This window comes from Canis aureus, chromosome 23 (genome assembly GCF_053574225.1).
Source record: "Canis aureus isolate CA01 chromosome 23, VMU_Caureus_v.1.0, whole genome shotgun sequence".
NCBI lineage: Eukaryota > Metazoa > Chordata > Mammalia > Carnivora > Canidae > Canis > Canis aureus.
The window spans coordinates 36428458-36456011 of NC_135633.1; the positions used below are offsets into that span (position 1 = coordinate 36428458).

Here is a 27554-nt window from a genome sequence, read left to right on the forward strand (position 1 = left end):
TGCTTAGATAATAATAAACTAATAGTAGGAAACTTCAACACAGCACTTTCTGCAAATGACAGATATTCTAAGTAGAATATCAACAAAGAAACAAGGGCCTTAAAGGATACATGGGACCAAACAGATTTCACAGATATATACAGAACTTTCTTCCTTTTTTTTTTTTTTAAGATTTATTTATTTACTCATGAGAGACATAGACTGAGAGAGAGAGAGAGGCAGAGACATAGGCAGAGGGAGAAGCAGTCTCCTCGCAGGGAGCCCAATGGGACTCAATTCCAGATCCTGGGATCATGACCTGAGCCAAAGGCAGGTGCAGAGCTGCTGAGTAACCCAGGCATCCCTATACAGAACTTTCCATCCAAACGCAACTGAATACTCATTCTTTTCAAGTGCACATGGAACTTTCTCCAGAATAGACCACATTCTGGGTCACAAATCAGGTCTCAACCAATACCAAAAGATTGGGATTATCCCCTGCATATTTTCAGACAACAGGCTTTGAAACTAGAACTCAATCACAAGAAGAAATTTGGAAGAAACTCAAACACATGGAGGTTAAAGAGCATTCTACTAAAAGATGAATGGGTCAACCAGGAAATTAGAGGAAAATTAAAAAGATTCATGGAAACTAATGAAAATGAAGATACAACCATTCAAAATCTTTGGGATAGGGATCCCTGGGTGGCTCAGAGGTTTAGAGCCTGCCTTCAGCCCAGGGTGTGATTCTGGAGTCCTGGGATGGAGTCCCACATCAGGGTCCCTGCATGGAGCCTGCTTCTCCCTCTGCCTGTGTCTCTGCCTCTCTCTCTCTCTGTCTCTTGTGAATGAATAAATAAAATCTTAAAAAAAATATTTGGGATATAGCAAAAGCAGTCCTAAGAGGGAAATACATTGCAATAAAATCCTCCCTCAAAAAATGGAAAAAACTCAAATACACAAGCTAACCTTGTACCTAAAGGAATTTGAGAAAGAACAGCAAGTAAAACCTACACCAAACAGAAGAAGAGAGATAGTAAAGATTGAGCAGAAGTCAATGAAATAGAGAGCAGAAGAACTGTAGAACAGATCAACAAGACCAATTGGTTCTTTGAAAGAATTAATAAGATAGATAAACCCCTAGGCAGCTTTATTAAAAGAAAAGAGCAAAGATTCAAATTAATAAAATCATGAATGAAAGAGGAGAGATCACAACCAATACCAAGGAAATACAAATGATTTTTAAAATGTATTATGAGCAGCTATATGCCTACAAATTAGGCTATCTAGAAGAAATGGATGCATTTCTGGAAAACCACAAATTACCAAAGCTGAAACAGGAAGAAATAGAAAACCCGAGCAGGCTATTGAAACAGTGAGGAAATTGAAGCAATCATCAAAAACCTCCTAAGACACCAAAGTCCAGGGCCAGATGGCTTCCCAGGGGAATTCTATCAAACGGTTAAAAAAGAAATAATACCTATTCTACTAAAGCTGTTTCAAAGGATAGAAAGGGAGAGAATACTTCCAAACACATTTTATGAGGCCAGCATTACCTTGATTCCAAAACCAGACTAAGATCCTACCAAAAAGGAGAATTATAGACCAATATCCCTGATGAACACGGGTGCAAAAATTCTCACCAAGATACTAGCCAATAGGATCCAAAGTACATTAAGAAGATTATTCATCATGACCAAGTGGGATTTATACCCTGGATGCAAGGGTGGTCCAACAGTCTTAAGACAAGCAATGTGATAGATCACATCAACAAGAGAAAAAAATAAGAACCACATGATCTCCTCAATAGATGCAGAGAAAGTATTTGACAAAATACAACATCCATTCCTTTTTTTTTTTTTTTTTTACAGCATCCATTCCTGATTAAAACTCTTCAAAGTGTAGGGATAGAGGGATCATTCCTGAATATCTTAAAAGCCATTTATGAAAAGCCCAGAGCAAATATCATTCTCAATGGAGAAAAACTGAGAGCCTTTCCCCTAAGATCAGAAACATGATAGGGATGCCTACTCACACCACTGCTATTCAACACAGTACTGTAAGTCCTAGCCTCAGCAATCAGGCAACAAAAAGAAATAAAAGACATTCAAGTTGGCAAATAAGAAGTCAAACTCTCCCTTTTTGTAGATGACATGATACTGTATAGAAAACCCAAAAGACTCGACCCCAAGATTGCTAGAACTCATACAGCAATTCAGCAATGTGACAGGACAGAGAATCAGCATTTCTATACACTAACAATGAGACTGAAGAAAGAGAAATTAAGGAATCAATCCCATTTACAACTGCACCCAAAACGATAAGATACCTAACCAAATAAGTAAAGGATCTATACCCTAAAAACTACAGAACACTTCTGAAAGAAATTGAGGAAGACACAAAGAGATGGAAAAATATTCCATGCTCATGGATTGGAAGAATAAATATTGTGAAAATGTCTATGTTACCCAGGGCAACTTACACGTTTAATGGAATCCCTATCAAAATACCATGGACTTCCATCACAGAGTTGGAACAAATAATCTTAAAATTTGTATGGAATCAGAAAAGACCCCAAATAGCCAGAGGAATATTGAAAAAGAAAAACAATGCTGGAGCATCACAATGCTGGATTTCAAGCTGTATTACAAAGCTGCAATCATCAAGACAGTGTGGTACTGGTACAGAAACAGACACATAGATCAATGAGTACTCAAGAATAGAGTACCCAGAAATGGGCCCTCAACTCTATGGTCAACTAATATTCGACAATGCAGGAAAGAATACTCACTAGAAAAAGGACAGTTTCTTCAATAAATGGTGCTGGGAAAGTTGGACAGCCACATGCAGAATGCTTCAACGTTGATGGAACTGGAGGGTATTATGCTGAGTGAAGTAAGTCAGTCGGAGAAGGACAAACATTATATGTTCTCATTCATTTGGGGAATATAAATAATAGTGAAAGGGAATATAAGGGAAGGGAGAAGAAATGTGTGGGAAATATCAGAAAGGGAGACAGAACGTAAAGACTGCTAACTCTGGGAAACGAACTAGGGGTGGTAGAAGGGGAGGAGGGCGGGGGGTGGGAGTGAATGGGTGATGGGCACTGGGTGTTATTCTGTATGTTAGTAAATTGAACACCAATAAAAAATAAATTAAAAAAAAAAAAAAGAATGAAACTAGACCATTCTGTTCCACCATACACAAAGATAAACTCAAAATAGTTGAAAGATCTAAATGTGAGAGAAGAATCCATCAAAATCCTAGAGGAGAATACAGGGAACCTTTTTTCAACTTGGCCACAGTAACTTCTTGCAAGATACATCTATGAAGGCAAGGGAAACAAAAGCAAAAATGAATTATTGGGACTTCATCAAGATATATATGTGTATATGTCTACACACACACACACATATATGTATGTATATATGTGTGTGTGTGTATATATATATATATTTACATGCAATGTAATAATACTCAGCCATCAGAAAGGACAAATACCCACCATTTGCTTCGATGTAGATGTAATTGGGTGGTATTATGCTGAGTGAAATAGTCAATTGGAGAAGGACAATCATCATATGGTTTCACTCATACGGGGAATTTAAGAAATAGTGAAAGGGATTATAAGGGAAAGGAGGGGAACTTAGTGGGAAAAATTAGAGTGGGAGACAAACCATGATAGACTCCTAACTCTAGGAAATGAACAAAGAATTCCGGAAGGGGGGGGGGGGGATGGGGTAACTGGGTAACAGGCACTGAGGAGGGTACTTGATGGGATGAGCACTGCATGTTATACTATATGTTGGCAAATCGAACTTAAATAAAAATTAATGTAAAAAAAGAGAAACCACTGCCTAATTCAAAGGTCACTCATAAGGATTTACTCCTGTGATCCACACAGAGGTGTGGTATGAGGTAGGGGTCCAACTTAATTGTTTTGCATGTAGATATCTAGAAGTCTTGGTATAGTTTGTTACAAAAAAAAAAAAAAAAAAAAAAAAAAAGGGTGGGAGAGACATGTGTGCCATAAAGTTATTTTATTAAACCAATTGAAAGGTTTATCTTTTAAGATTATATAATACTTGACCAAAATAGGAAAATTGTTGGAGATGCCTTTCTAGTTACGAAAGACTCTACACAGGTATCTGGTATCCTACCAGCTAAAATTATTCTTCTTGTTTAGAAATGTTCCTGTGTTGCAGACTTACCATTACCAGTCACCATGGTACCACTTGCTAAATGATATTTTTCTTGTCCAACAGATTGTCAGCCCATTCAGGGCTGATAATATTGATAGAGCAAATTAAAGGACACAGGAATGTTCCATCTCCCTTTCATTCTTGTAGGTAGACATGAAAGGAAATAATCCATAAGAAAGTCCACTGAGATCCCACCCCCACCATATTTCTTTCTAAGTTGGCACTGGTATCATTTGCACTAAGGATATCTCTCTTATGAAGATGTTGTTCAGGGTAATAGTTGGATTTATGTCCTGCTTTACCCTCAAATCAATAATGAAAAAAAAGTTCACTTGGTTTTGAAGACACTGAGAGTCTCTGTCTGAAAAATGTAGCATTATGTTTATTTTATGCAATAATCAGTTAGGTTATGATGGAAATTGATAGGTTGGACTTGGTGACTCATAAGGTTTTAATTTGCAATCATCCGAACTGGAAAGTTCAATGTGGACAGGTAATCTAAAAATTTAGCAATCTCCTATGCAGTTTACTTACTGAAAATCTATTTCCTCAAACAATCTGAAAGTGGGTTTTGGGTATAAGTGATGCTTGGAAGTTGCTCTTTTTCTTCTGCCTGGTGCTTTTATTTGCCCACAAAATATTAAGTTTAGGTTTTTCTTTTCTATTTCCAAGTTATATATTGTCTTCAGCTCCTGATGATCATTTTTTTCTTCTTTTCCTTCCTTTTCTTCCTTTTCTTTCCTTTCCTCTCTTTCTCCTTATTTTCTTATTTAAAAATGACCAGTGTTTAACAGTGAGTTAATGGATATTTATTAATGAAAAACATCAGAGAGTGAGTTACCAAGTGACAGACAAAAAAAAAAAAAAAATGCTGTGGTTTATACATGGGAGTTGTATTCTTGAAACACTGATCCTTGACCTCTCAAATTTGATCAATATTTGCAAATCTCAGTGTGGTCAATATTATTCTTACTTGAAATCAACATGTATGTTGTCTTGGATTTCATAAGGACAAAGCCAACCTTAACCATAAACAGACACAGAAGGAACAAATGAAGCAATGGATTTAAACTTGTTTTTGTTTTTTGTTTTTTTTCTCTTCATCTTGTCTAGGAATAGAAATTATTGTGCTGAGGGCTGAGAGATTAAATTGTGTCACTTGTCAGGAAATTGGCAAGCAGCCATCTTTTTGGCCTGCTACATGCTGCTTTTGTGCTGTGGATGGGTTTAATAAATGCACTGTTGTGTAAAATGTCATTGCTGCATCGCCAAACGGAGGCTGTCATGTGATAGTTCTTCCTCAGAATGACAGATCAATATTGGTCTGTAGCAATCCAGGGACTTGAAGCCACACAAAGGGCATTTTTATGGTTCAGAAACAAAAGTAGAAATAAAAATCATTCTCCAAAGCATGGAGATATATCTATTTTGCTCTGGAAGAAAACCTAATGTTCTTTCTAAAATGTTCTTAAAGATAGGTAATGTTATTAAATTTTAATGACTACTTCCAGAAGAAAAAATACAAATAACTGGTAACATTTTTGAAAAGTTCAATCTTACTGTTAACTGTCAAATAAATGTAAAGTAAAGCAAGGAAATACGCCATTGTTTACCTTGGTAAACAGCCCAAAATTACATATGTATAAGCACATGTGATACTGACAACATACTATAAAATAGGCCTTCTCCAACATTGCTCGTAGAAATAAAATTTAGTACAAACTTTCTTTGGAAGAAATTTAGCAATATGTGTCAAAACTCTAACATGTTCATACTTTTTGGTCCTGAAATTCTACGACTAGAAATATATTCTCAGGAAATTATGAAAAATATTTAAAATGCTAAGAAACTGAAAATAAACTCTTAACAATGTGAATAGTAAATATATTATTAAGCAATAATTAAAATAGCTGTAGAGGTTTTTAAAAATTATCTAGGCAAAGGTTTATGAAGTAAGGTTGTGTGGAGTTAAGCAAATACTAATTGTACAGAACATGATCTAAACAAAAATTTAAAAAATAGTTAAAAAAACAGAAATAAATGCACAAAACATGTTAATAGTGGTTGACTCCATGTAGTATAAAAATGAATGTGCTGTGTTTAAAATTTTTTTCCTACTCTTCTGCATTATATATAAATATATATCACATAAAGGCAACTATTATTTCCCTAAACGCACATACATAATAAGTTATATTTAAAAAAGAAGTTATATGGGGGAAAAGATCACTGTCCAGAGAAATTCATGTAAACCACTATATGTTTTCTTGCATTGCCTCTTAACTCAGCCCTCATTCCTTATTTTCCCTTCAGCTCTGGCTTGCTCTCTCACTCTAGCTCAGACTCACACCTCCAGCCATCAGCTGAAACAGATCTCTGCTGTCTCTCCCCATGGGGCACTAATTTCTTCCCTGTTTCTGACCTTGGTCCCTCCCTTGCTTCTCATTGTGCTTTTTGCCTCTTGTCTCCAAGTGTGAAAAGGGCCTGAGATGAGCTGTGAGGTCTGCTCATTGTTTCTGAAGTTCAGAGGCCTGTAATTGGCAAGCCACTCTGCAGCCCAGACATAAGGGAGTTTCAGAATCAGAATTCCATAGTGTTCATATTCATTTTTTATTGTTGAGTGATAAATTACCACAAATTTTAAAGTTCAAAACAACATACATTTATTATCTCTGAGTTCTAATGTGTCAGGAGTTTGAATACAGCTTAGTAGAATCCTTCAGTCTGGATCCCACAAGATTGCAATCAGGGTGTCATGATTTGCTTTGTTTGCTTGCTTTCTCAGCTGGGTATCATTTCTTTCAGGATCATGGGTTCGTCTTCAAGGCTCATGGGGCTATTGTCAGAATTTAGCTATATCACTGATATCTTCCATCTTACTGGCATAGGCTGGGGACCATTCTCAGCTCCTAGAAGCTGCCCTCAAGTACTTGCCCCACGGCCCCCTCTATAGATCTCATAACATGGAAGTTTGCTCTGTCTGGGCCAGCAGGACAATGTCTTGGCTTTTCAAGTAGTCACTGGATTAGGTGAGGTTGACACAATATAATCACTTTTGATTAACTCAGTCAACTGATTAGGGACCTTAATTATATTTGTGAAATCTCTTCTGCCAAATAAAACAATATTATCATGAAAGTACTATTCCATCATATTCACAGGTTCTGCCCACACTCAAGGGGAAGAAATCATACAGGCTGTGGGTCATTGGGGGTTATTTTAGATTTCTACCATAAGTGTCCTTTCCTGGCAGTCACAGACTTGTGACAAGTTCAGCATGCTGTTAAATGGCTGGCCTGGCAGAATGAGCTGTGTTGAGGGCCTTGAATTTTACATAGCTCCTTCATGCTCACTATTTCATTTAATCTTTACCATAGCTTCCTGAGGTCAATGCTCCTATCTCCAATTTAACCAGTGAGAAAACTGGAGAACAGAGAGCCTAAAAAGAATCCCAAAGTCACACAGCTAGAAATCAGAACTTGAAATCCAGGTCCTCTTACTCCAAATAGTATGTTCTTTCTCTTATATCTCTCATCTGGGGCAACTCCTGAGACCTGAGCTCATTTTGGGGTCTAATCTCAGGGAGAGAATCACCTCGCATTTCATCTGTGTCTTAAGCCTTCACACTCACTTTATACTGAGTGTGATTGAGCTCGCACAGGAAGGCTTTTGACAATGAACTTAGAATTCCTAGAATGGTGTATTTATTAGTGTTCTATTGTTCCTTAGAAAATCGCCACAAATTTGCAGCTTAAAACAACACCCACTTATTAGCTCACTGTTTACACAGGTCAGAAGTCTGGTTGCAGCATGGTTAGAATCTCTGCTTAGGTTCTATCAGGCTGAAATCCCCGTCAGCTGAGCAACAGTCTCATCTGGAGGTTAGGGTCTTCTTCGAAGCTCACCTCGGTGTGGTAGGACTCAGCTCCTTGCAGATGTAAGAGAAAAGTTTCTGCTTCCTTGTTAGCTGTCTGCTTGAAGACCTGCTTCTCATCCTTTCTCACATGGAGGCCTTTCTCACATTCTCACATGACCTCCTCCCGCTGTCTTCAAACCAGCAACAGAGTGTCAAGTACTTCACACATTTTGAATTTCCGACTTCTGCCACCAGCCAGAGAAAGCATTCCACTTTTTTTTTTTTTTTAAGCGTTCCACTTTTAAAATTCACGATTAGATCATGTTCACTTGAATACTCTCCCCTATCTTAAGGTCAACTGGGTATTACAACATAACATAGCATAAACACAGGTGTGATATCTCACGGTAGACACAGGTTCTATGGATTACGATGTGGACTCCTGAGGAGTGGCATTTTTAGAATGCTGCCTACTGTAGTGCATCTTCAAGTGTCTCCCTGCTCCCCACCAGCATAATATAGAAGGCAATGACATGGACATTGTAGTGAGACTACCTGGGTTCAAATTCTAGCTCTAACATTTCTTAGTCATACAAGCTTTTGCAAATTACTCAACCTCTAATGCTTTGATTTTTTCTTTTCCTTTTTCTCAAAAATATTTATTTATTTATTTTAGAGAGAGAGAGATGGGGAGAAGGACAGAGGGAGAGGGAGAGAGAGAACCTCAAGCAGACTCCCTGGTGAATGCAGAGCTGGATGCTGGGCTCAATCCCACCACTTGAGATCATGACCTGAGCTGAAATCAAGAGTCAGACGCTTAACTGACTGAGCCACCCAGGCACCTCAGTACCTAGGTTTTTTAATCTGAAAAATGGGAATAATAAAATTGTGGGTGTCATTGAGTTGTTGAACATTTTAAATGAATTTATGTGCCAGGAAAAGCACTTGGCACATTGAACCACTATGTTGGTCTCTGCTATTATTATTGTTGATCTGATTATAATATATCTACTCTTGTAGAATCCAAATTTCTACTCCTTCAAGAGCAGACCCATCACCTCACTTTCCTGGGCCTCAGCTTCTCTGTAAACTTTAGTGTTATTTGATTTTCAACAATATAATTTATAGTGGAAATTTATAGTGGAAAAGACATTATATAGTGGAATTTATAGTGGAAAAGACATACTTAAAAATTTTAAGAGTCTCTAACACACGAAAGAACAAAGAATTTTTTAAGTAAAACATAACCATGCTTAGTTTGTGAGCTTATTTTTTTTAAGTGAGGGAAACAGCAGATTTAGTTGACTACATTATAAACTCAAGAACAGAAATATAGAACCTGTGTTAGGACCATACCTATTTCTAAATGGCCTTTAATTCCATGTTATAAGCAGGAGAAAAGGGGCTATGGACATAAAAGAACAGGAACCTTAGGGAAAGACATGGTAGCTGAAAGGAGGCTGAAAGAAAGATGGAAGGGACAAGTAGAAAGAGCAGAGGAAAGACCACTGAGAGTAGGGAGGGCAGGTAGGGAAAAGGAGGAGATATTGCTAATATTTACTGAGTATCTAATATACACTGACTTAGCTGGGGACATAAGTTTTCTCACTGAATCCTCAGAACAACTCAGTGGAGTTGATATTAGTGTCATCATTTTATGGAGGAGAAAACAGGGACTAAAAGAGTGTAACTTTCCAAGACCAATTATATTAGTATACAGAGATTAGAACCTATATCCTTCCAGAGCTCATTGTGATGTGCTGCTCCCCTGTCCAAAGCACTAATGGTGAGATAAAAAGTACTCCTCACAGCTCGTTGGCCTATCTTTGAACAGTGCCCCTGCCAGAGTGAGAAAGGACTTCTTGGGTGGGCTTGTGTGTTAGTCCCTTTCCCTTTGGGAGTTTTTAGGCAAAGACCACATGATACAGAAGATTCTACTGTTGAACAAGAGTTTAGAGAGTACACAAGTGATATTCAGGATTAATTCTTGGGTGTATTCAAAGCTAGCTGGGTGATCTTCTTAGTCTTTAAGCCTTAATTTCATGGGTTAATATTATGGTCAAATAATAGTATCTACCTTACATGGATATTGTGAGTATATAGAAGACTGTATGTGTTTATGTACATCTTTATTTCTATCTACGTATCTTAGCACAATGCCCTCCAGACATAAAAAGCTCAATAAATTTTAGCTAGTATTATGTTTATTCTCTTTATAACTACTGGATGCTCCTTGTAGCAGAACTCCTTTTAGCTCTGTAGGCATGATACTGCCACCCATATTTGCAAGCAAACAATGGTGTCACTGCCACTTTTCATTCTTAACTGTAGGGTAAGCATGTTTAACATAAAGGCTATTCTATCCCAAACTTGGGGCGGGAATTTGGCTAAGAGAGAGTTCTCCTAGTTCTAGGCAGAGTGGTGTGAGATGGTGGTTGTGGACCATTGATTGCAGAGCAATCTTCCAACTACTATTTCTAAACTTTGAAAAGTTTAGAAAAGCTTCTCCAGCCTTCAGTATTAGCAAACTCAGTCACCAAGGTGAGAATCTTGGTGAATTACGTAGTATTTGTTTCAAACTGTTCACTCTGTAGCATGTGTATTTCCTTACTCAGAAATTAATCTCACCAATTCAGTTTGAAAATTCTTTTGTTAAAAACCATGTGTTTCCTGTGGGAGTGTCATTCATATTTTTCATGTTGGTGGGAGACTCAGATGCCCCTGAAAAAAAATCTGTGATTTTCTTCCACAAGCTGTTCTAAGTAATCACTGCGCCGGAACAAATAGGGAACACAAGTGTTCTTGGCTTTTTTATAAGAAAAACAGTAAACTAGCTTACTCATATATAATGAGAAAACAGACTAAGGAACGGCTACAAAGCTTACATTTGCAATGCTTAGTTCACAGTCCCCACTGTGGCTCTATGTAAACTAGTCATTCTTACCTACAGGACTTTGCTTGTGCTACCCACCCTTTTCTTACTCATTAATTTACCCTCCAACCTCATCTCCTTTAATTAATTAATTAACTAATTAATTAAAAAACTCATTCATTCAGCAAGAATTTATTGATGCATTTCTATATATAACTTCTTGGCCGAAGGGGATTCACAGTGTAGTGGAAGTACTAAAATAACACTGGGACATGCTTTTCTCCCCAGGCAAATCTCTTCTAATTGTTCCAATCTACAATGCCTTTTAGCTAGTGCTTTGATCTCTGATAGAATTTTATATTATTTACTAATTGTCCAATGTGTGTGACCCTTAGTTACCCAAATAATCTTCAGTTCTTTAAAGAGTGGAGGCCCTGGTTCTAGCAGCTACTACTGTATGCTGAGCAGTATCTGCTCTGCTCCATCTACCTACTTAACCTCACATTGTGGTCCTCATCAAAGTCAAATTGGTTTCTCTCTTCGTTGGGATAATTTGTTCTTTCTCCCCCTGTGTCCTTATTCAGATTTATGGGGTTAGTGGAATCTTAGTTATTTTTTAAGACCCAGTATAGAATCTTCCTATGGAATAGTTTTTATACTCTCTGTTCAAACTCCTGCAGAAAGCTCTTATAAGGGTTGCTGAATCTATGACTACACACAGTATCTATACCATTGCCTTATTTGTTAATACTACTTACAATATAGTGTTTTTGAAACATGTTATTATTTGCTCACCAGCTCTGAGTATTCTTCCTTCTAGCCAGAATGAAGGCCTCATGGAACAAAAGATTTATCTGTATACTCTCCTTACAGAGCCAGGCTGAATGTTGAACATAGTGCTCATCAACAAACAGAAATTATTATTTTTTTTTAATTTTTTTTTTATTTATTTATGATAGTCACATAGAGAGAGAGAGAGAGAGAGGCAGAGACATAGGCAGAGGGAGAAGCAGGCTCCATGCACCGGGAGCCTGACGTGGGATTCGATCTGGGGTCTCCAGGATCGCGCCCTGGGCCAAAGGCAGGCGCCAAACCGCTGCGCCACCCAGGGATCCCAACAAACAGAAATTAAATACTAGTTGAATTTTAGTCAGTAATAAGAAATCTGTAAAGTCATTATCGAAAGCTTGCTTTGACAACCATTTCTTTCAAGTACAGAGCCTCGTAAAATTATTATTCTCCAAAGGTATAAACATGTCTTATTGATGTGGCAGATTTACTTTCCAAATAATTCTAACGTTTCAGAGCTTTACCTGAGTCTGCCATCCTCTGCTGCAGCACCACCCGGTATAATCTTCGTAATAAATATGCCAGGATCATCTCCAATGTGAGGATTATCTGTTCCTCCAGCAATACTGAATCCCAGGCCAGAATTCCCCTGGAGAGACAATACATAGACATTAAATGATACGGCTGTCACCTAAACCTAGTTCCCCTTGCACTAGGCGTTATCATCTTACCACTCAAATGGATATCAGGTGATAACAGTCTTCTAATGCAAAGCTATAAAGTGCACTGTCAGCAGACAAAGGAAGGTCAGAAAAAACACTCAAGTTCCTTTCTGCATTGCAAGAATTTAAGGGGCCTTACATTTTTGCTTATTCCAAGGGCCTTATATTTTGGCATTTAGGGAAAGTATTTTTTTATACAGCAATTAAAATGATCATTACAAAGTAGGAAATAAAAGCTTACAAATTGTGTTATATGCAAAAATATTAATGTCAATTGTGAAAATTATATATGAAAAAGAATGGAAGGAAACCAGCTATGTGGAAATTGATTTAGTAGAGTAGTGAAATTTGGCTGTTTTATTTCCAGTACTGTTATACATCAAATAAATGAGTCTTTATGTAACAAGAAGCTTCGACTTCAGAAGGCAGGTCTCCCTTCTAGAGTTAATGAATGTGAGATATTTTTTAGCAATAAACAGATTTTAATTTGCAATAGATATAGACAAGGAATGTATACTACTGCAGCATGTAAATTTGATAGTTTATATTCTAATAAAGCTTTCATACTTACTCATGTAAATTATAGTAATTGACATCCAATGTACATATAACCTTCTAAAATCTGTATTAAGACATAATTAAAAGTCTTCCCCAAATTCACAAGCCATCTTACTTAACATATTTATTATTTACATATTTTTATCTATATCTCCCTTGCTACATTAGGTTTCCATATTATGTTCGGATGTTTTTTTCTAATTCACATTATATTTTAAGCCATATCCATATACCTAGGTACTGTTTATAATTATCCATTTTAAATTGCTAATAATATTTCATCAAGGTCACATACTATCATTTATTTAACTAGTTCTCTATCACTGGATATTTGATTTCACTAAAACCAAGATAGCTTACTAAATTTAAAACTACCTGATTAAGTTCTGCTCTTGGATAAAAAGAGATGAGGATTAAAAATTTAGTAGTTAATCCAGAAAAATTAATTAAGATACTCAATTAGTCAGAAAAGTTCAATGTCAAGATAATATCAGCTGTAACTTGACAGTTATATCACTACAAATGTCAAGGTTATGCTTGGCAATATTTATTGGCTGAATAATAAGAATTCCAGAAGGATGATTTTGCAATCATACATTTATGTTGAAGGGTTGAAATTAATAATTCAACCATAACAACTAAAATCCCATATCTTTATACTTCTGACATTTCTCTAGTTCTGTTTTTCTTTGGAAAAATCCAATGCTCATTGAACAGAAACAATACTCAGTAGCAGTCATGTAATCATAAATATATTTATACTTGTTAAACATCAGCTCTGTGCTTGGCACTGGACTAGTTTCTGGGATTATAGCAGTGAATATATCAGTTTATGAGGCACAGGAAGAGGAAGTGCAGAGTGTAGGAGTGGCCAACAGAGGAAGGAAGCACAAGGACTTTTCCTGAAGGTGAAAAACAGTTACTTTTAAGGGGGTCAGGATGGAACCTGAGGAGGAAACAGAACATTCCAGGCAAAGGAAGAACATATGTAAAATCCCTGAGATCGGAAAGGGTTTGCTCGGTCCAGGACACAGACAAGGCTTGAATAAAGAAAGCAAAATGAACTGGATGTGATAAGAATTTACCACAAGTGCAGGTGAAGCTATTCTTGGTTTTAAGTATCTCTTGACACCAGATGACTCTAACAGTATTATTTGAGTATCTATTATGTGTAAGGCTACAGGGAAGCTAAGGCTACAGGGAATAAGACTAGATGATTTCTCCCTTTGTGGGATCCAAGAAAGAGCAGAAAAGGCAGTGATAGTCTGGCGTCTGATAATCAATACATTTTTACTGTAGTATCAACTACATTGTCATGTATATAGTTATCAGGATAGCATGTAGGTGACTTGTGGGCAGTTTCTGTAAGATCTAGAGGTTTTGGAAGGAAAGATGAGCATCTTCATTGTAATTTGGGTCTAGTTCCAAGAACATCAATTGGAGTATATTGGTCTTACTAGAATTGGCACCTCGGAGATAATCATTTCTTGAGTAAGGGGGTAGAGAAAGAGGAGAGCACAGATTGGGAGATATACAAATGCTTTCTTTTGAAAATATCAATATTTTTGGAGAAGGCACTGAAAATTTTGCCATTTGAGAAACATATTCACTACCTAGCTCCTAACCTTCATTTCTAGCTTTACATTTTCACCTGCAGAAATACTCAACTGAGCTGCTGGCTTTTTCCTGTACAGTTCACCTCATGATTTGTCTCTTGGCCTTTATTCATGCTGTTTTCTCTGCCAGAAACTTTCTATCTCCCCTTTGCCAGCCCAATTCTTCCCATTATCCAAGATAAGGCTCAGAAGGCACGTGCTACAGAAAATATTAAATAATTACTCCAACTCCACTTCTCTGGGTAATTTAGTCTCCTTTTAAATCTTTAAGGAGTTTTGTGTTTATCTATGCCATGCACTGCATTGTTTTGAGTTTATATATTTATGAGTCTATCTTTCCTTCAAACTAAGGAAACTGTGTAGTATTCATCTTTGTTTCTTGGTGCTTTCTTTGGCACATAGTATTGTTCAGTAAATAAATGATGAGTAAATGAACAAACAAACTTACTGAGAATATTCAAGATCTAAAGGGAAGACACAAAAAGGACACAGTAAAAGTCCACAATGTGTTAAAAAATATAATACACAAGTAGAAGCCTTTTTGTTCTATGTGGCTACAAGAATAAAAATGGAAAGCCTAAGTATCCAAACTGTGGCTTAGGTAAAGGATGAATGAGATAAAACTGTCCAAAATGGGGATAGGCTGCTCTGGAGGACCCTTTACTCAGAGAACAGCTGCTTAGTTGCTGGACATGAGGGATCTGGGCATTTATTGAGAGGTCAAACTGGACAATTTTAAAGGATTCTTCTGGATCTTTGGCTTGATTTGTAGGAGAACTACCCTTTGCCAACAAAGAAAGAGAAATGCTTTAGTGGTGGAAGTAGATCACTATTACATTTTTAAAACTCATTTTGTGAATCAATAGATCTTTGACCTAATAGGTTTAAGGACAATCTAGCAACTACAACTGTTTTTAGAATTGACTCTAATATGGAGAATATGGTGGCCTTGGCATCCCCTAATATACGTTTCCCTGCCCTCAAATCTACTCTGAGGAAAAGAATGAGTATATAAGAAAATCTATAATGAAAAGGGGTAGGTAGAGGCAGAGTGTAACTGGACGTGTGCTTCCAGTCTTAAGGATTTCCAAAACCAAATTTTATGTTTCAGTTAAAACCAGTCTGCCAGCTGGGCCTGGCCAGCCACCATGGTTCTTTAGAGGATATTCATGTGACTTCAGCTAAGGAAATTATTTAAAGCGTTTTCCTGTCTCTCCTTATTGTTCTCACCCAGCCGTCCCTTTCAGGCCTTTGCTACCAGCCAGGAGCATTCAGCGGAGAGAGGGACAGATAACAAGCAGCAGTGAAATTACTGCCTGCTGTTCTCCATGGCTGAATCACGCCAGTCCCCTGACAATCATCCCAGAGCCAGCCAGCTGCATGGGCAGACCCCAGAACCTTTGTGTTCTGAGCAGCTCTCTCCATGTGAATAGGTAGACCCCTGGCTGACACCCTTAGATCCTGAGAATTGTGGCTAATTAACCGAGTGTTGATACTTGACTCAGTCAATGGCAACTGTGAGGTGCCACGCTAGTGAGGGCAGCCCCTGCAGAGGGCTCTGGGTGGGCTGCATTCCCTTGCAGTTGGGCAGATTCCATGACTGATGAACGTGTCTGGCATGAGCCATTCTTTTTCCTTGTTCCTAATCCTCCATATTTGCTGATTCTCCCCCAAGAGCACAAGTCCGCTGCCTAGCCAAATTGTACTTCCTCTTTCATGTTAGTACATGAAAATCTTAGTACACTCCATCTCTTCTCAGAAAGTAACCAACAATTTAACTGATGGTTTGTAAATATAAATACAATATCCTCAGAAAAGTTCCTCTTTCAAAGTTTTTCTAAAGTTAAAATTATTTCCATTATGGGGTTATAAAAAAGAAGAAAAAAAATAAAATGATATAATCATATGCATTTATGGAATTTTTAAAAATATTTATTTATTTATTTATTTATTTATTTATTTATTTATTTGAGAAAGAGAGGGAGAGAGAGTATGAGCCAGAGCTCAAGGAGGGGGAAAGGCAGGAAGAGAGGAAGAGAAGGAGAAGCAGACTCCCCAGGAGTGTGGATCCAATGTGGGGCTCAACAGCAGGACCTGAGATCATGACCTGAGCCAAAGTCAAGTGTTGGATGCTTAACCCACTGAACCACCCAGGCACCCCTATAGAATTTTCTATGTACAAAGACTTTCTTTGATTTTTTTAGAAGTTCTTATTTTATTTTATTATTTTAAAAATATTTAATTTATTGGATCCCTGGGTGGCTCAGCGGTTTAGCCTTACCTTCAGCCCAGGGTGTAATCCTGGAGTCTCCAGATCGAGCCCCGCATCAGGCTCCCTGCATGGAGGCTGCTTCTCCCTCTGCCTGTGTCTCTGCCTCTCTCTCTCTCTTTCTCTCTCTCTCTGTCTTTCATGAGTAGATAAATAAAAATCTTAAAAAAAATAAAGATTTTATTTATTTATTCATGAGAGACACAGAGATCGAAAGAGACAGGCAGAGACATAGGCAGAGGGAGAAGCAGGCTCCATGCAGGCAGCCCCCTTGTGGGACTCGATCCCAGGACTCCAGGTTCATGCCCTAAGCTGAAGGCAGACACTTAACCACCGAGCCACCCAGGTGTCCCAGAAGTTCTTGTTTTAAAGTATTGTTTAATCTGGGAATTAAATTCTAGGAATTTATCTTAAAGAAATAATCAGAGATATGTACAAAGATTTATATTCAAAGCTTCATCCCAGTATTAAGTTTTTAATATTAAAAACAAAACAAAACAAAGAATAATAACAACTGGGAACAAACATCCAAATGATGGAGAAATGGCTAAAAATGCTGTCATACATCTATCTGAGTGTGGGACTATTTTGAAGCCATTAAAATTGTAGTGACAATGACAGCAGGAAATCCTCATTTTATAAATGTGAGAGGGTAAAAAAAGTATCCAGAATTTTAATTATAGTATGATCACCACTGAAAATATTAAAAGCAAATGACATGTTTTTAGCAAGAAAATCATTAATTAATAATTAGTAATAGTAAAAGTATTTAATAATTCAAACTAAGAGGGAGAGTATTTAAAAATTAGAAAGTTCTTAATAAAACTAAAAAAATACCAAAATACTAAAAATTCCCTCAAGGGAACTAACATATGTTGCGTATTTATTCTGAGCTAAACACTGACCTAAGTGTTTTATAATCCTCCATTCAGTAGATACTATTTCTTCCGTTTTATTTATTTATTTTTTCTTTTTTTTTTCTTCCGTTTTATATATTAAAAAGCAAACAACAAACAAATGGAAAACCCTGAGGCTGAAAAGAGTGAAGTAACATCCAAACACAGAAAATAAGCAAATAGTGGATTTCAGATTCAAATCAAATTTGTTAGGCTCCAAATATCATTTTCTTTCCATTATATCATATTTCCTTTCCTGGGTTGAAAAAAATGATTTGATGGTAGATAAATAATAAAAATGATAATAATAACAAACCACTATTTTGGATTTTTGAAAAAAAGTCTAAACCACTCCTAAATGTTCCAAAAATGTTCTTTTTACTTTTTACTTTTTTTTTTTTTTTTTGGCAGGGCTTGATTTCACAACCCTGAGATTAAGACCTGAGCTAAGATCAAGAGTCAGATGCTTAATGGACTGAACCACCCGGATGCCCCAGAAAATTTCTATTGGAAAAACACGGATTTGAGCCATTCAGACCTAGGTTTGAGTGCCAGCTCTGCACTTGTTAAGTATTTGACATTGGCTAAAATTTTCAACTTTGAGTCTAGTTTTTTCAGCTGAAAAATGCAGATAATACCTACTTCCCAGAATTGTTAGAAAGATGAAAGCAAATGATGTGTATTAGCAGCATCTCAAGCACAGATCCTGGTACATGGGTGATAATTAATCATTACTAGTTCATTTTCTTTGGTTTGACACATAGTACTATTAAAGGGGTCTTTACAAGTTGAAGGCAATAAGGGAAAACAGAATTCAGACTATATGTTTTTTCATTTATTCCTTTATTCATCCAACAAGTATTTGTTGATGAATTTTAACCTACACTATTACTATATGTTATTTCTTTTGGTAAAAATAATTTAGCTAAAAAATTCTGAATAGGAAAGGGTTGGAGTGGCTTAGAGTAGCAGTGCTGAAAACTATTAGATAAATAAAGGCTAGATAAAGACTCCAACTCTTTTGACCTTTAACAGCCGTGCCCTTTTTGAATAATATTGAAATTTTATAAATCCTTTTACTGACTCCAAGAGTCCTACACAATCCCCTCATTCCAAGAGAATCTATATGTTCTTTAATTCTCTCTGTCCACAATGATCAATATACAGGTCTATTTTCTGCACAGCTGCTCTAGCAATGACATTTGTTTATATATTTTTTTATATCACATACTATAAAATAATATGCATGTTGTTTTCGGATATATCACCATGCCTCAGTCTCTAATTTGTAAGTTTCTGACATACACCTGGATTGAAAATTACTGGTGCAAAATTCGACTAGTGATTAACACATAGACTGGTGAACAATATCAGTAGATAGAATGAAGATATGAAGAAAGGCTAAAACAGACAAGAGCAAATTAAAGTAATCCTCAAGCTACATGACAAGAGACAAATGTCACTTGACAGAAAGGTCCATTAGTTAGCAAGTTATCTACTAAATTGTCTTGGAAGATATCTTATTTTAGGCAGTAAATCTGGAATGGCACAAAGAATAAAAAGATGTCTTTTTTTCATAGACATTACTTGTTGAAAATCATTCAGTCTTTCTCACATCCATTTTCTATAACATACTGCAATATCAAAAGATGAATGGCCACAGGCCTATTATTAGGGTATAAAGATATGAGTGTAATTCAGACATTTCTAACTACTGCTGCTTGCAGTTATTTTCATAAAAATTTTCCCCCTCAAAAAATGTTTTAAGATGTTATCCACAATTCATGTATTTCTGAATAACACTCTTAGTCTCGGACTAAGAGATGCCTGTTTTCATTTACTTATAACTTCTAGGAGTTGCATTTTGGGTTTACTGCTGAACAACCACCAAGAAAGAGGTCTGTGTCTGGGGACTGGTAACTGTGGGAAAGTGTTTTCAGGGGTTGGGGGACTGTGGAGAGGAAGATGTTCCAATAAACAGGAGGAAAGAGAATAGACCTTTACAACAGGCCAAAGAACTTGTGATAAGTAAAGGGGTGATATGATAAAGATTGATTACTGCTTTGTGAAACAGTTTTATTCTTATGAGAGACATGTGGTAGTATCTGATGAGGAGGAGGAAAGAATAGAGGAACGATTTTAGAGAGTGGCAGGGAGAGAATGCAAGCATTTCTGGTGGCTATAGGAAAGAAGGCCCTGGAAAGGGAGACTGAAGGTACAAAAGAGAAAGGCAGTCCATGGGGAGCAAAGATCTGAAGAAGGAGGAATGAGAATAAGGTCTAGAATCCAGATCTTTGAGTCCCTACCATAGATACTGGTTGCATATGTGGTATAACCACACCAAGGAATACAATGGTATTATAAGATGAATGTATCTTCACAATACATATTAGGTAAATAAAGTAGAATACAATATAAGATTTATATTTTATAATATATATGCATAGAGAAATTTGAAAGTATATTCACCAGTATATTAAAGTTGCTTTCAATGGTTATCAGAATGATAGATTTATTTACTTTTGTCATTTTGAGCAAGTCCATCTTTAATTTTCCTTATAAATATGTCTTACTATAAATACACACAAATACATTATACTCACAAAACATGTTTAACAAAAGAAAAAATGACAGTTTGTTTTTTGAGACAGCCTTTGGAGGGGGAATAGGGATACTTTTCTATCTGGGATAAGAATTCCTATAAAGTTAAAGTGTTATTTTAAGGCAGAAGTTGTAGGGTCATTTTAAGGTAGAATAGAAAAAAAGCTGAAGGAGTTCTTAACCGATAATGTCTTTGCCTTATACATTTAGATGTCAGGACACCGAAGGGAAAGTCTACAATGAATTTGGAGACATACAGAAAGCAATGAAGGGTTGGAATTGCACCTGTGAGGCAAGAGAGACATGTTAGGATCAGTAGAGGTCTGCTGAGCAGCACTGAGGTGGGACGTCATGAGCATGATTATGGGATTTTCTCCCACAGTGCTTAGTAATCATGAACAGCGAAAAGGAAAGGTTTGATTGCCTTTAGGGCTGAGGTGTGAAAAGCAAATGTGGTTAACTCTCAAAGGAATGAAGAATGCAAATCAGAAAGAATAGAAAAGGAAGAGAAGCAAGGAATATGCTCAGCCTGGAAGAAGAAAAGTGGGTAAGAAGATTGAGATCATGACAAGGTCAAAGTATAAATTGATGGAGAACAGAGGATGGAAGAGGGAATAGCAGGCTGTGGACCCTGGGATTTTTGGGCTTAAGCTTTCAGAGATGAAGTGGCACTCACCAATAGTTACGTGAGTGTAGTAAAGGTTATGTGACTGCATTAAAGTGATGATCAAGTCAGAGTACATTGTGGCTGACATTGAAGTCTCCTCGGAAGATAGAAAGAGACAAAAAGAAGAAAATAAGGCCAGAAATGTCCAGTGAAGTGAGCAAAGACCTAGGGTAGAGATAAGAAGAGGGGCAGAATGTGAAGTAGTATGGCATATAAACGAGTTACAAATAGAAGAACAAGATGTACCAAGTCCTAAGAAGAAGAAAGTGCTTGACTTGTTCAAGGAACTAAAATGAGTCCAGAATGGCTATAATAGACTCATTAGGTAAGGAAGGGAGATGAGGTTAAAGAAGGTAGCAGGGGCAGACACTGGGGTATAAGGTTTGTGGATCATGAAGATTTAAAACAGAGGGTAACACAGTCTGATTTAGTTTAAGATTACACTAGTTGCTGTGTAAAAACATTGGAGAGAGCCAAAGGCAGGGACAGGAAGATGAATTGAAACAGTCCAGATCAGAAACTGATGGTAGCTGGATAGGCTAGTAGCAATGGGGATACCAGTATTTGAGACATGATTTGGAAGTGGAATTAACAGGATTTATTGATAGCTGGAATTCAAGGAAAGAGAAGAATCAAAGATGTTGCATACCTGGACAGAGATGTTCTATATCATCTCTATATGAGATGTAGAGACTGTGATATGAGTGGGAAAACTAGTTGGCAAGAGGTAAATCAATTTGTAAGTCTGGGAGATCTGTTGGTGTCACTGGAACAGCAGAAAAAAGAAACAAACAAAAACCCGAGTCTTGAGAAAGAGTAACGGGAATTGTTTGCACTCACTGAGTGCTTTCTACATGCCAGGCACTGCACTAGATTTTACAACTTCCTTTTTAAGGATAGCTAACAAACTGGCAAGAAAATAAGGGATGTAACTGTAGGAATTCTAGGAATATGTGCCAGGCACACTTATTTCCTTTGGTCCCCACAACAACTCTTTGAGGGTACATGCATACGTTTTCTGAAAGCCAGACCTAGGATATTGGATATGGGATTTCCTGGAGAAACCAGGTTTTCATAATAAGGAATAGCATGCATGACACATGTGATATTTAACAACTACAAATTAAAGGACAGTATGCAGACCAGATTAAAAATAGGCTTAGTGGAATGAGTCAGAAAGCAAGGAGCGTAATTTGGGATCAAATACAGTATTTCAGCTATGCATTCTTATGATCTGATTTAGGATATTGTCAGGGACACTAACCTACATAACTGCCAAGTAATATCTCTCTTGTTCTCTGGAATCGTATTTAACTAAAATGCCAGTAGAAGCTAATATATGCTTCTCAACTTCTCCCAACATTGTTTCTCAACTTCTTCATATTTTTCCAATGTAAGTAGGTAACAATGGAGTCCTTCTCTTGTAGCCTTATTAAGCCATTTGTTTCTAATGACATTACTTCTTGTATTTTCTGAAAACTTCCAGAACTTTGTATACAAAAATTAAGAAAGAAATGGAGAAACTCATAAGTTACTCTGGTCCTATATCAAGGATTCTGAGAGTCATCCTTGACTCCTGCCTGCTCATCAGTCCTTATATTTTATTCAATATTATATCTTGATTCTACCCATAAAATATTCTCAAATCCATCCAGGTCCTCTCAACTTCTATTATCACTGCTCCAGCTTAGAACTTCATTAGTTCTCCTTGCTTTTCTGGCTCCCAGGCCTAACTCACTTCATTCTATTCTCATGGTAAAATGTGCTCAAAAAGTAGATCTCAAATGCAATATCTATGAAGGCAAACAAGATATTTAGGAAGGTATAAATGGGCCCAGGAGAGGTAAAACAACAGAGCAAGAGTGTGGTTAAGTGGAAAATGATCTTCGTACTGGGAATAAATAAGGAGAAGTGAGGATTGAGCATATATATATCTTATCTAAAGGGAGGAGGTACTATTTAGCTCTTATGAATGGTTGCCATTCTAGAATGGGGCTCTAATGGTCTAATGTTGGAAGATTGTCCTCCCTCTCCTTATTGAAGTTAAAAATCAAATTTTCTTAAGTAAAAATAAAATTTTAAATGTTGGAGAATTGGAGAATTATTAAACTGAAGTATATATAGGCTTTTGGTCAGTTATGCTCCCTATAGTTGGCAGTTTTTGTTTTTTTTTTTTTTTTTTTTAGTTGGCAGCTTGTGAGGCATATTCCATGGTTGTCACACAAGTCAATGTAGTGACTAAAAACAATAAATCCACAAATCAGAGATATGATTTAAGGGTAACAGATTTTTAAGCTGCTCACAACTTTTGTGTAGCCTTATACACCCCTCAGCAGCATACAAAAAAATGCCTTAAAGTAGGTCTTCACTTTCCCCTTCATCCTCCTCTGTATTATTCTGTGCCTGGGTCACAATTTTATTATTATACACAGCACACTGTATTGTACTTGTTTACATGTTTATCTTCCCTGTTCTACTGTGAGCATCAATTTAAAGTATCAAAATTGAGTTATTCATTTCCTCTGCCAGAATCATGTAGCACCTACATGTGAAAAGAATTGAATAAATTTTTGCATGCACTAAACTGATCGGCTTCCTCTGCCTAGAATACTTCTTCTCTTCTTCTCTTGTTGAATTACCATTCCAATATCAAAATTCATCTCAAATGCTATCTGATATTTTCTCCAGTTGCTTCAGGCAGATGTGATTGCCCTTTCCTCTGTGATTTCACATGACTTCACTCATAATGTGAGTAAAAGCATAAAGTTATTTATATATGTGTCTCTCTTCCTTTAGCAGCTGGAGGACAGGGGACACACTATTTTTACATCTATATTCCTAGCTTTCAATCCAATTCCTAGTGACAGCAAATGCTCAATAAATGTTTGTTGAGTTAAACTAAATGGAAGAACACTTGGAATGATTTGTATGAATGAGCTAATAAGGAAAGGTTGGGTGAAAGGGTTTATTTGGTTTTAATGTAAGAGGGCTAAAGGCTGAATCACCTAATTCTGACTTTTTTAATTTGAGTACCTACAAGGTGCTTAACATTCTGTAAAATTGTGCTAACAAAACACCAAAAAAGATATGATCCTTGTTTTCAAAGAGCTTACAGTCTAGTTGGGGAGATGTGCCATATATACAAGAATAGTGTGAGTATGGCACAAGACTTCAAATTTGTCTTTGGCTCTTCTCTCCCTGGACATTGTCAACAACAAGTCCTGTTGATTCTATTTATTGAGTACCTCCTGTTTTTTTACTCTATCATTTCTGTTCCCACTGCATATATCCTAGTTAATTTCATTTCCTATTTTCCAGAATATTGCAAAAGGCCATGATCACTTTATACATAATTTCTTTTGACCATTTTATTTCAAAAGTGCAATTTTCCCATTTTTTCTGAAACCAACACTTTGTATCTTCTTTTCTTCTTCTGTACTTTTTTTCTATTTCAAATCTTTGAAAATCATGAGCTGTTAACTAAAACAATATTTTCACTCTTTACTAAACCATGAGGATTTCTAAAAATACTTCTTTTTAGAGTTCTCTTATATATATACATTTTTTTTCTTGTTTCCTGGCAGTATTGTAAGTGCTCACTTGCTATAGACATATAACTCTCCTTTGAGATGGTAACTTGGAAATAACCAATTGTGACTTTGACTAAACAAGACTTCAGCCTGTACCCCTACCTCTAACTCTACCAATCTTGACTCGGCTAAGAGGGATGGAAATAAACAGTTGCTGTCCTCTATTAGGCATCATTGTCTTGGAACAGATTAAGAAAACCAGCTCTAGAATAATTCCTAATGTATTTAGATCCCAGCTTTACCACATCTTGGCTGTCATCCTGCAAAATTCTCTGAGTTATAATGTATGCACTTGAAAAATAAGGGAATAATAATACTTTTAGTTATAAACTAGCAATACTCAAAGTGTTTTCAAGATCAAAAGCATTTTTTTTTTTAAATTTATGATAGTCACACACAGAGAGAGTGAGAGGCAGAGACACAGGCAGAGGGAGAAGCAGGCTCCATGCACCGGGAGCCCGACGTGGGATTCGATCCCGGGTCTCCAGAATCACGCCCTGGGCCAAAGGCAGGCGCTAAACCGCTGCGCCACCCAGGGATCCCGAAAAGCATTTTTAAAATAATAAAATATTAGTCTCCATTTTCATTGTGTTTACCTTGACACTGATGGTACAAAAGCAATGGTGGATAAAAACTCTTGGTGCCTTAGCACAAATTAAGGCAGTGGCCTGCTAGTAATCAATGAATTCTTTATTATACTCATAATGAAAAAAGTTAGTTTTATTTAAGAATATCTTTTATGAAACAATACAAATTATTATATTATGTAACTTAATTATTAATTTGATTTTTAAAATTCTTGACTTTTGAGTCCATAAGGTCGTGATATTCTGCATGATGAAATGAGGGGCATGCCTACTGCAGGCTGCTATATTTTGTATATGGTTTTCTTAGGACAAAGAGATTGGGCAATCATTTAAATTGAGAGTTAAACTGACCACATTTTCATTGAATATCATGTTTACTTGAAATAATAAGTAACATACAAGCCATGAGTATTTAGTCTTGGGTATTTGGCAAAAAATGTTTTTAAAAACAAATGAACTGAATTTGTTTTTTTTTTTCAAGGAAACCTCTGATTGTACTTGCTGTCAATAGCAAAATTTGAATTTTCAGGCAAGCTTTAGAATTTGGAAATCTTGCCTCTGCTACCATGAGCATGGCAACTTCCCACAACTTAAAGACTTCTCTGATGAAATGGGTGCTAGTATTAACAAGATTTTTTGTTATTGCATAATGAAATATATCAACATCTGGAGAGTCTGTAGACTTCAGTAAACCAACATTTTCCAATGAACTAATATATAACATTACAAATCCATATATATGGGAAAAGGTCCATTTAAAAGAAATCCATTTAAAGTATAAGATAAATGAATAGATTTTAGTGTAACATAGTACAAAAAGTTCATTAAAATGGCTTTAGATTTCACATTGCAACTAACCTTTAAAAAATTGCCATTTGCCAAATTTTAGGTAGTGTCAAGGAAGAAATATGCAATTTTTTGAAAAGGCTATAAAAGCATTTCACCTTTTCCATTTATATATCTGTGGGGAAAATATATTTTCCTCATTTACTTCAACTAAAACAGCCTATAATAGATTAACATAATAGATTAAACACAGATGAAGATAAAAGCATCTAGATGTTAGATTAAGCCAGACATAAAAGAAATTCAAAAAATGTAAAATAATGACAATCTCCTTGCTAATCCTTTTTGCTTTATGAAGATGGTTATTTTTAATAAAAAGCTACTTATGTTTACACATAATAGACGCATTATTGTTACTTATAAATTACTTATAATTACTTAATTATTTTTGAAATTCTATTTTAATTTCTAATTTACTGCATATTGAGAGATAAAATGCATATAAACAAGATAGAAGTCATCATTAATTTTGAGTGAAAGAGGTCCTGAAACCAAAATGTTTATTAAGAACTTCTATTGTAAAAAGTCTGAGATAATTCTCAAAAAGAACTTAACATGGTACACTACAAGGGCTTCAAAATTGACAGTAAGCCTATTATACACTGAGTGCTCAGTAAGTGTTAGCCAGTATTAATAGCTTCTTTAAATCATCTTGGATTCTCATTGATGAAAGAAAATTAAAATTAAGTCAGTATTGCTAAAAAAAAAAAATTCACTCAAAATAGAGTCAAAAGGATATGGAGGAAGTAGGGCTCATGCACGTCTCCTGTTTCAGTTCTCAAAACACCATGAACTTTTGACTTTGGTCAACTGCAACTAGACAACCTCCTGAAACATACCCTTCTACTTTGGATTGAAATAGAGATCATGAAAAATCTGTTGGCTAAATAACAAATCATGCATTAGATAATCAGTTTAAATTCTGCCAGCACCGATCATAATTCTATCAAAACAAATCGTATATAACCTCGTGGTTTTTGCCTTTAGAAGCCTTCATTCTGTGTCACAAGCAACCTGGAGCACGGTTTTAATTTCAATCAACTCTATGTCTCCCAGATTGCAGTCCCTAAGACCTTGAATAAATACTTGGGTTGCTTCACAGCTTCTTTTTCTTGGTTGACACATACATTTTTCTTAGTATTAAAAAGTACCTAATGAGCTGAGAGGCAGTCGATTGCTCAAGGAAGGGAGGGAATACGTAGGTCCATCATTCCTTAATATTTAATCAGATTAATAATATCATTCACCACCTCAGAACATAATATAAAGGACCAACTCCTGAAGTGAAAGAAATTTCAACATGATAGGTTTTTCTACAGCTGCACTGAGGTTTTAAAAACTTGCACAGGCTACTTGGTTGAAATGTGGAGCACAAGCTCCCCCACACCTGGTGTGATTTCACATTTGTATGCCAAGCATATCATTAGTCAAAGGCTTCTTAGAGCTATGCTGAGGCCATAGCAAGCATTTGTACTTCATTTGACATATACATGGACCATTGGCA

At 36.3% G+C, this 27554-nt stretch overlaps 2 protein-coding genes across 33 annotated transcripts in view; one reads left to right on the plus strand and one right to left on the minus strand.

The window, feature by feature from the left end:
• The window catches only part of DLG2 (discs large MAGUK scaffold protein 2), a 1979996-nt gene that overhangs the window by 577823 nt on the left and 1374619 nt on the right, over positions 1-27554 (minus strand). For all 30 annotated transcript variants that reach the window (XM_077867259.1, XM_077867261.1, XM_077867262.1 and 27 more), the window contains one exon: positions 12223-12347. In XM_077867259.1, the coding sequence (XP_077723385.1) occupies positions 12223-12347 (125 nt within the window). The remainder of the gene's footprint in view (positions 1-12222; positions 12348-27554) is intronic.
• Positions 1-27554, plus strand: part of LOC144294995 (uncharacterized) — a 61971-nt gene that overhangs the window by 30122 nt on the left and 4295 nt on the right. Inside the window, exon 6 of one of the 3 annotated variants that reach the window (XR_013362336.1) lies at positions 18171-19629. The exons of the other annotated variants lie outside the window; for them this stretch is intronic. The gene's annotated coding sequence lies outside the window, so the exon portion shown is untranslated. Of the gene's footprint in view, positions 1-18170; positions 19630-27554 lie in introns of those variants that run through there. 3 annotated transcript variants of the gene reach the window in all.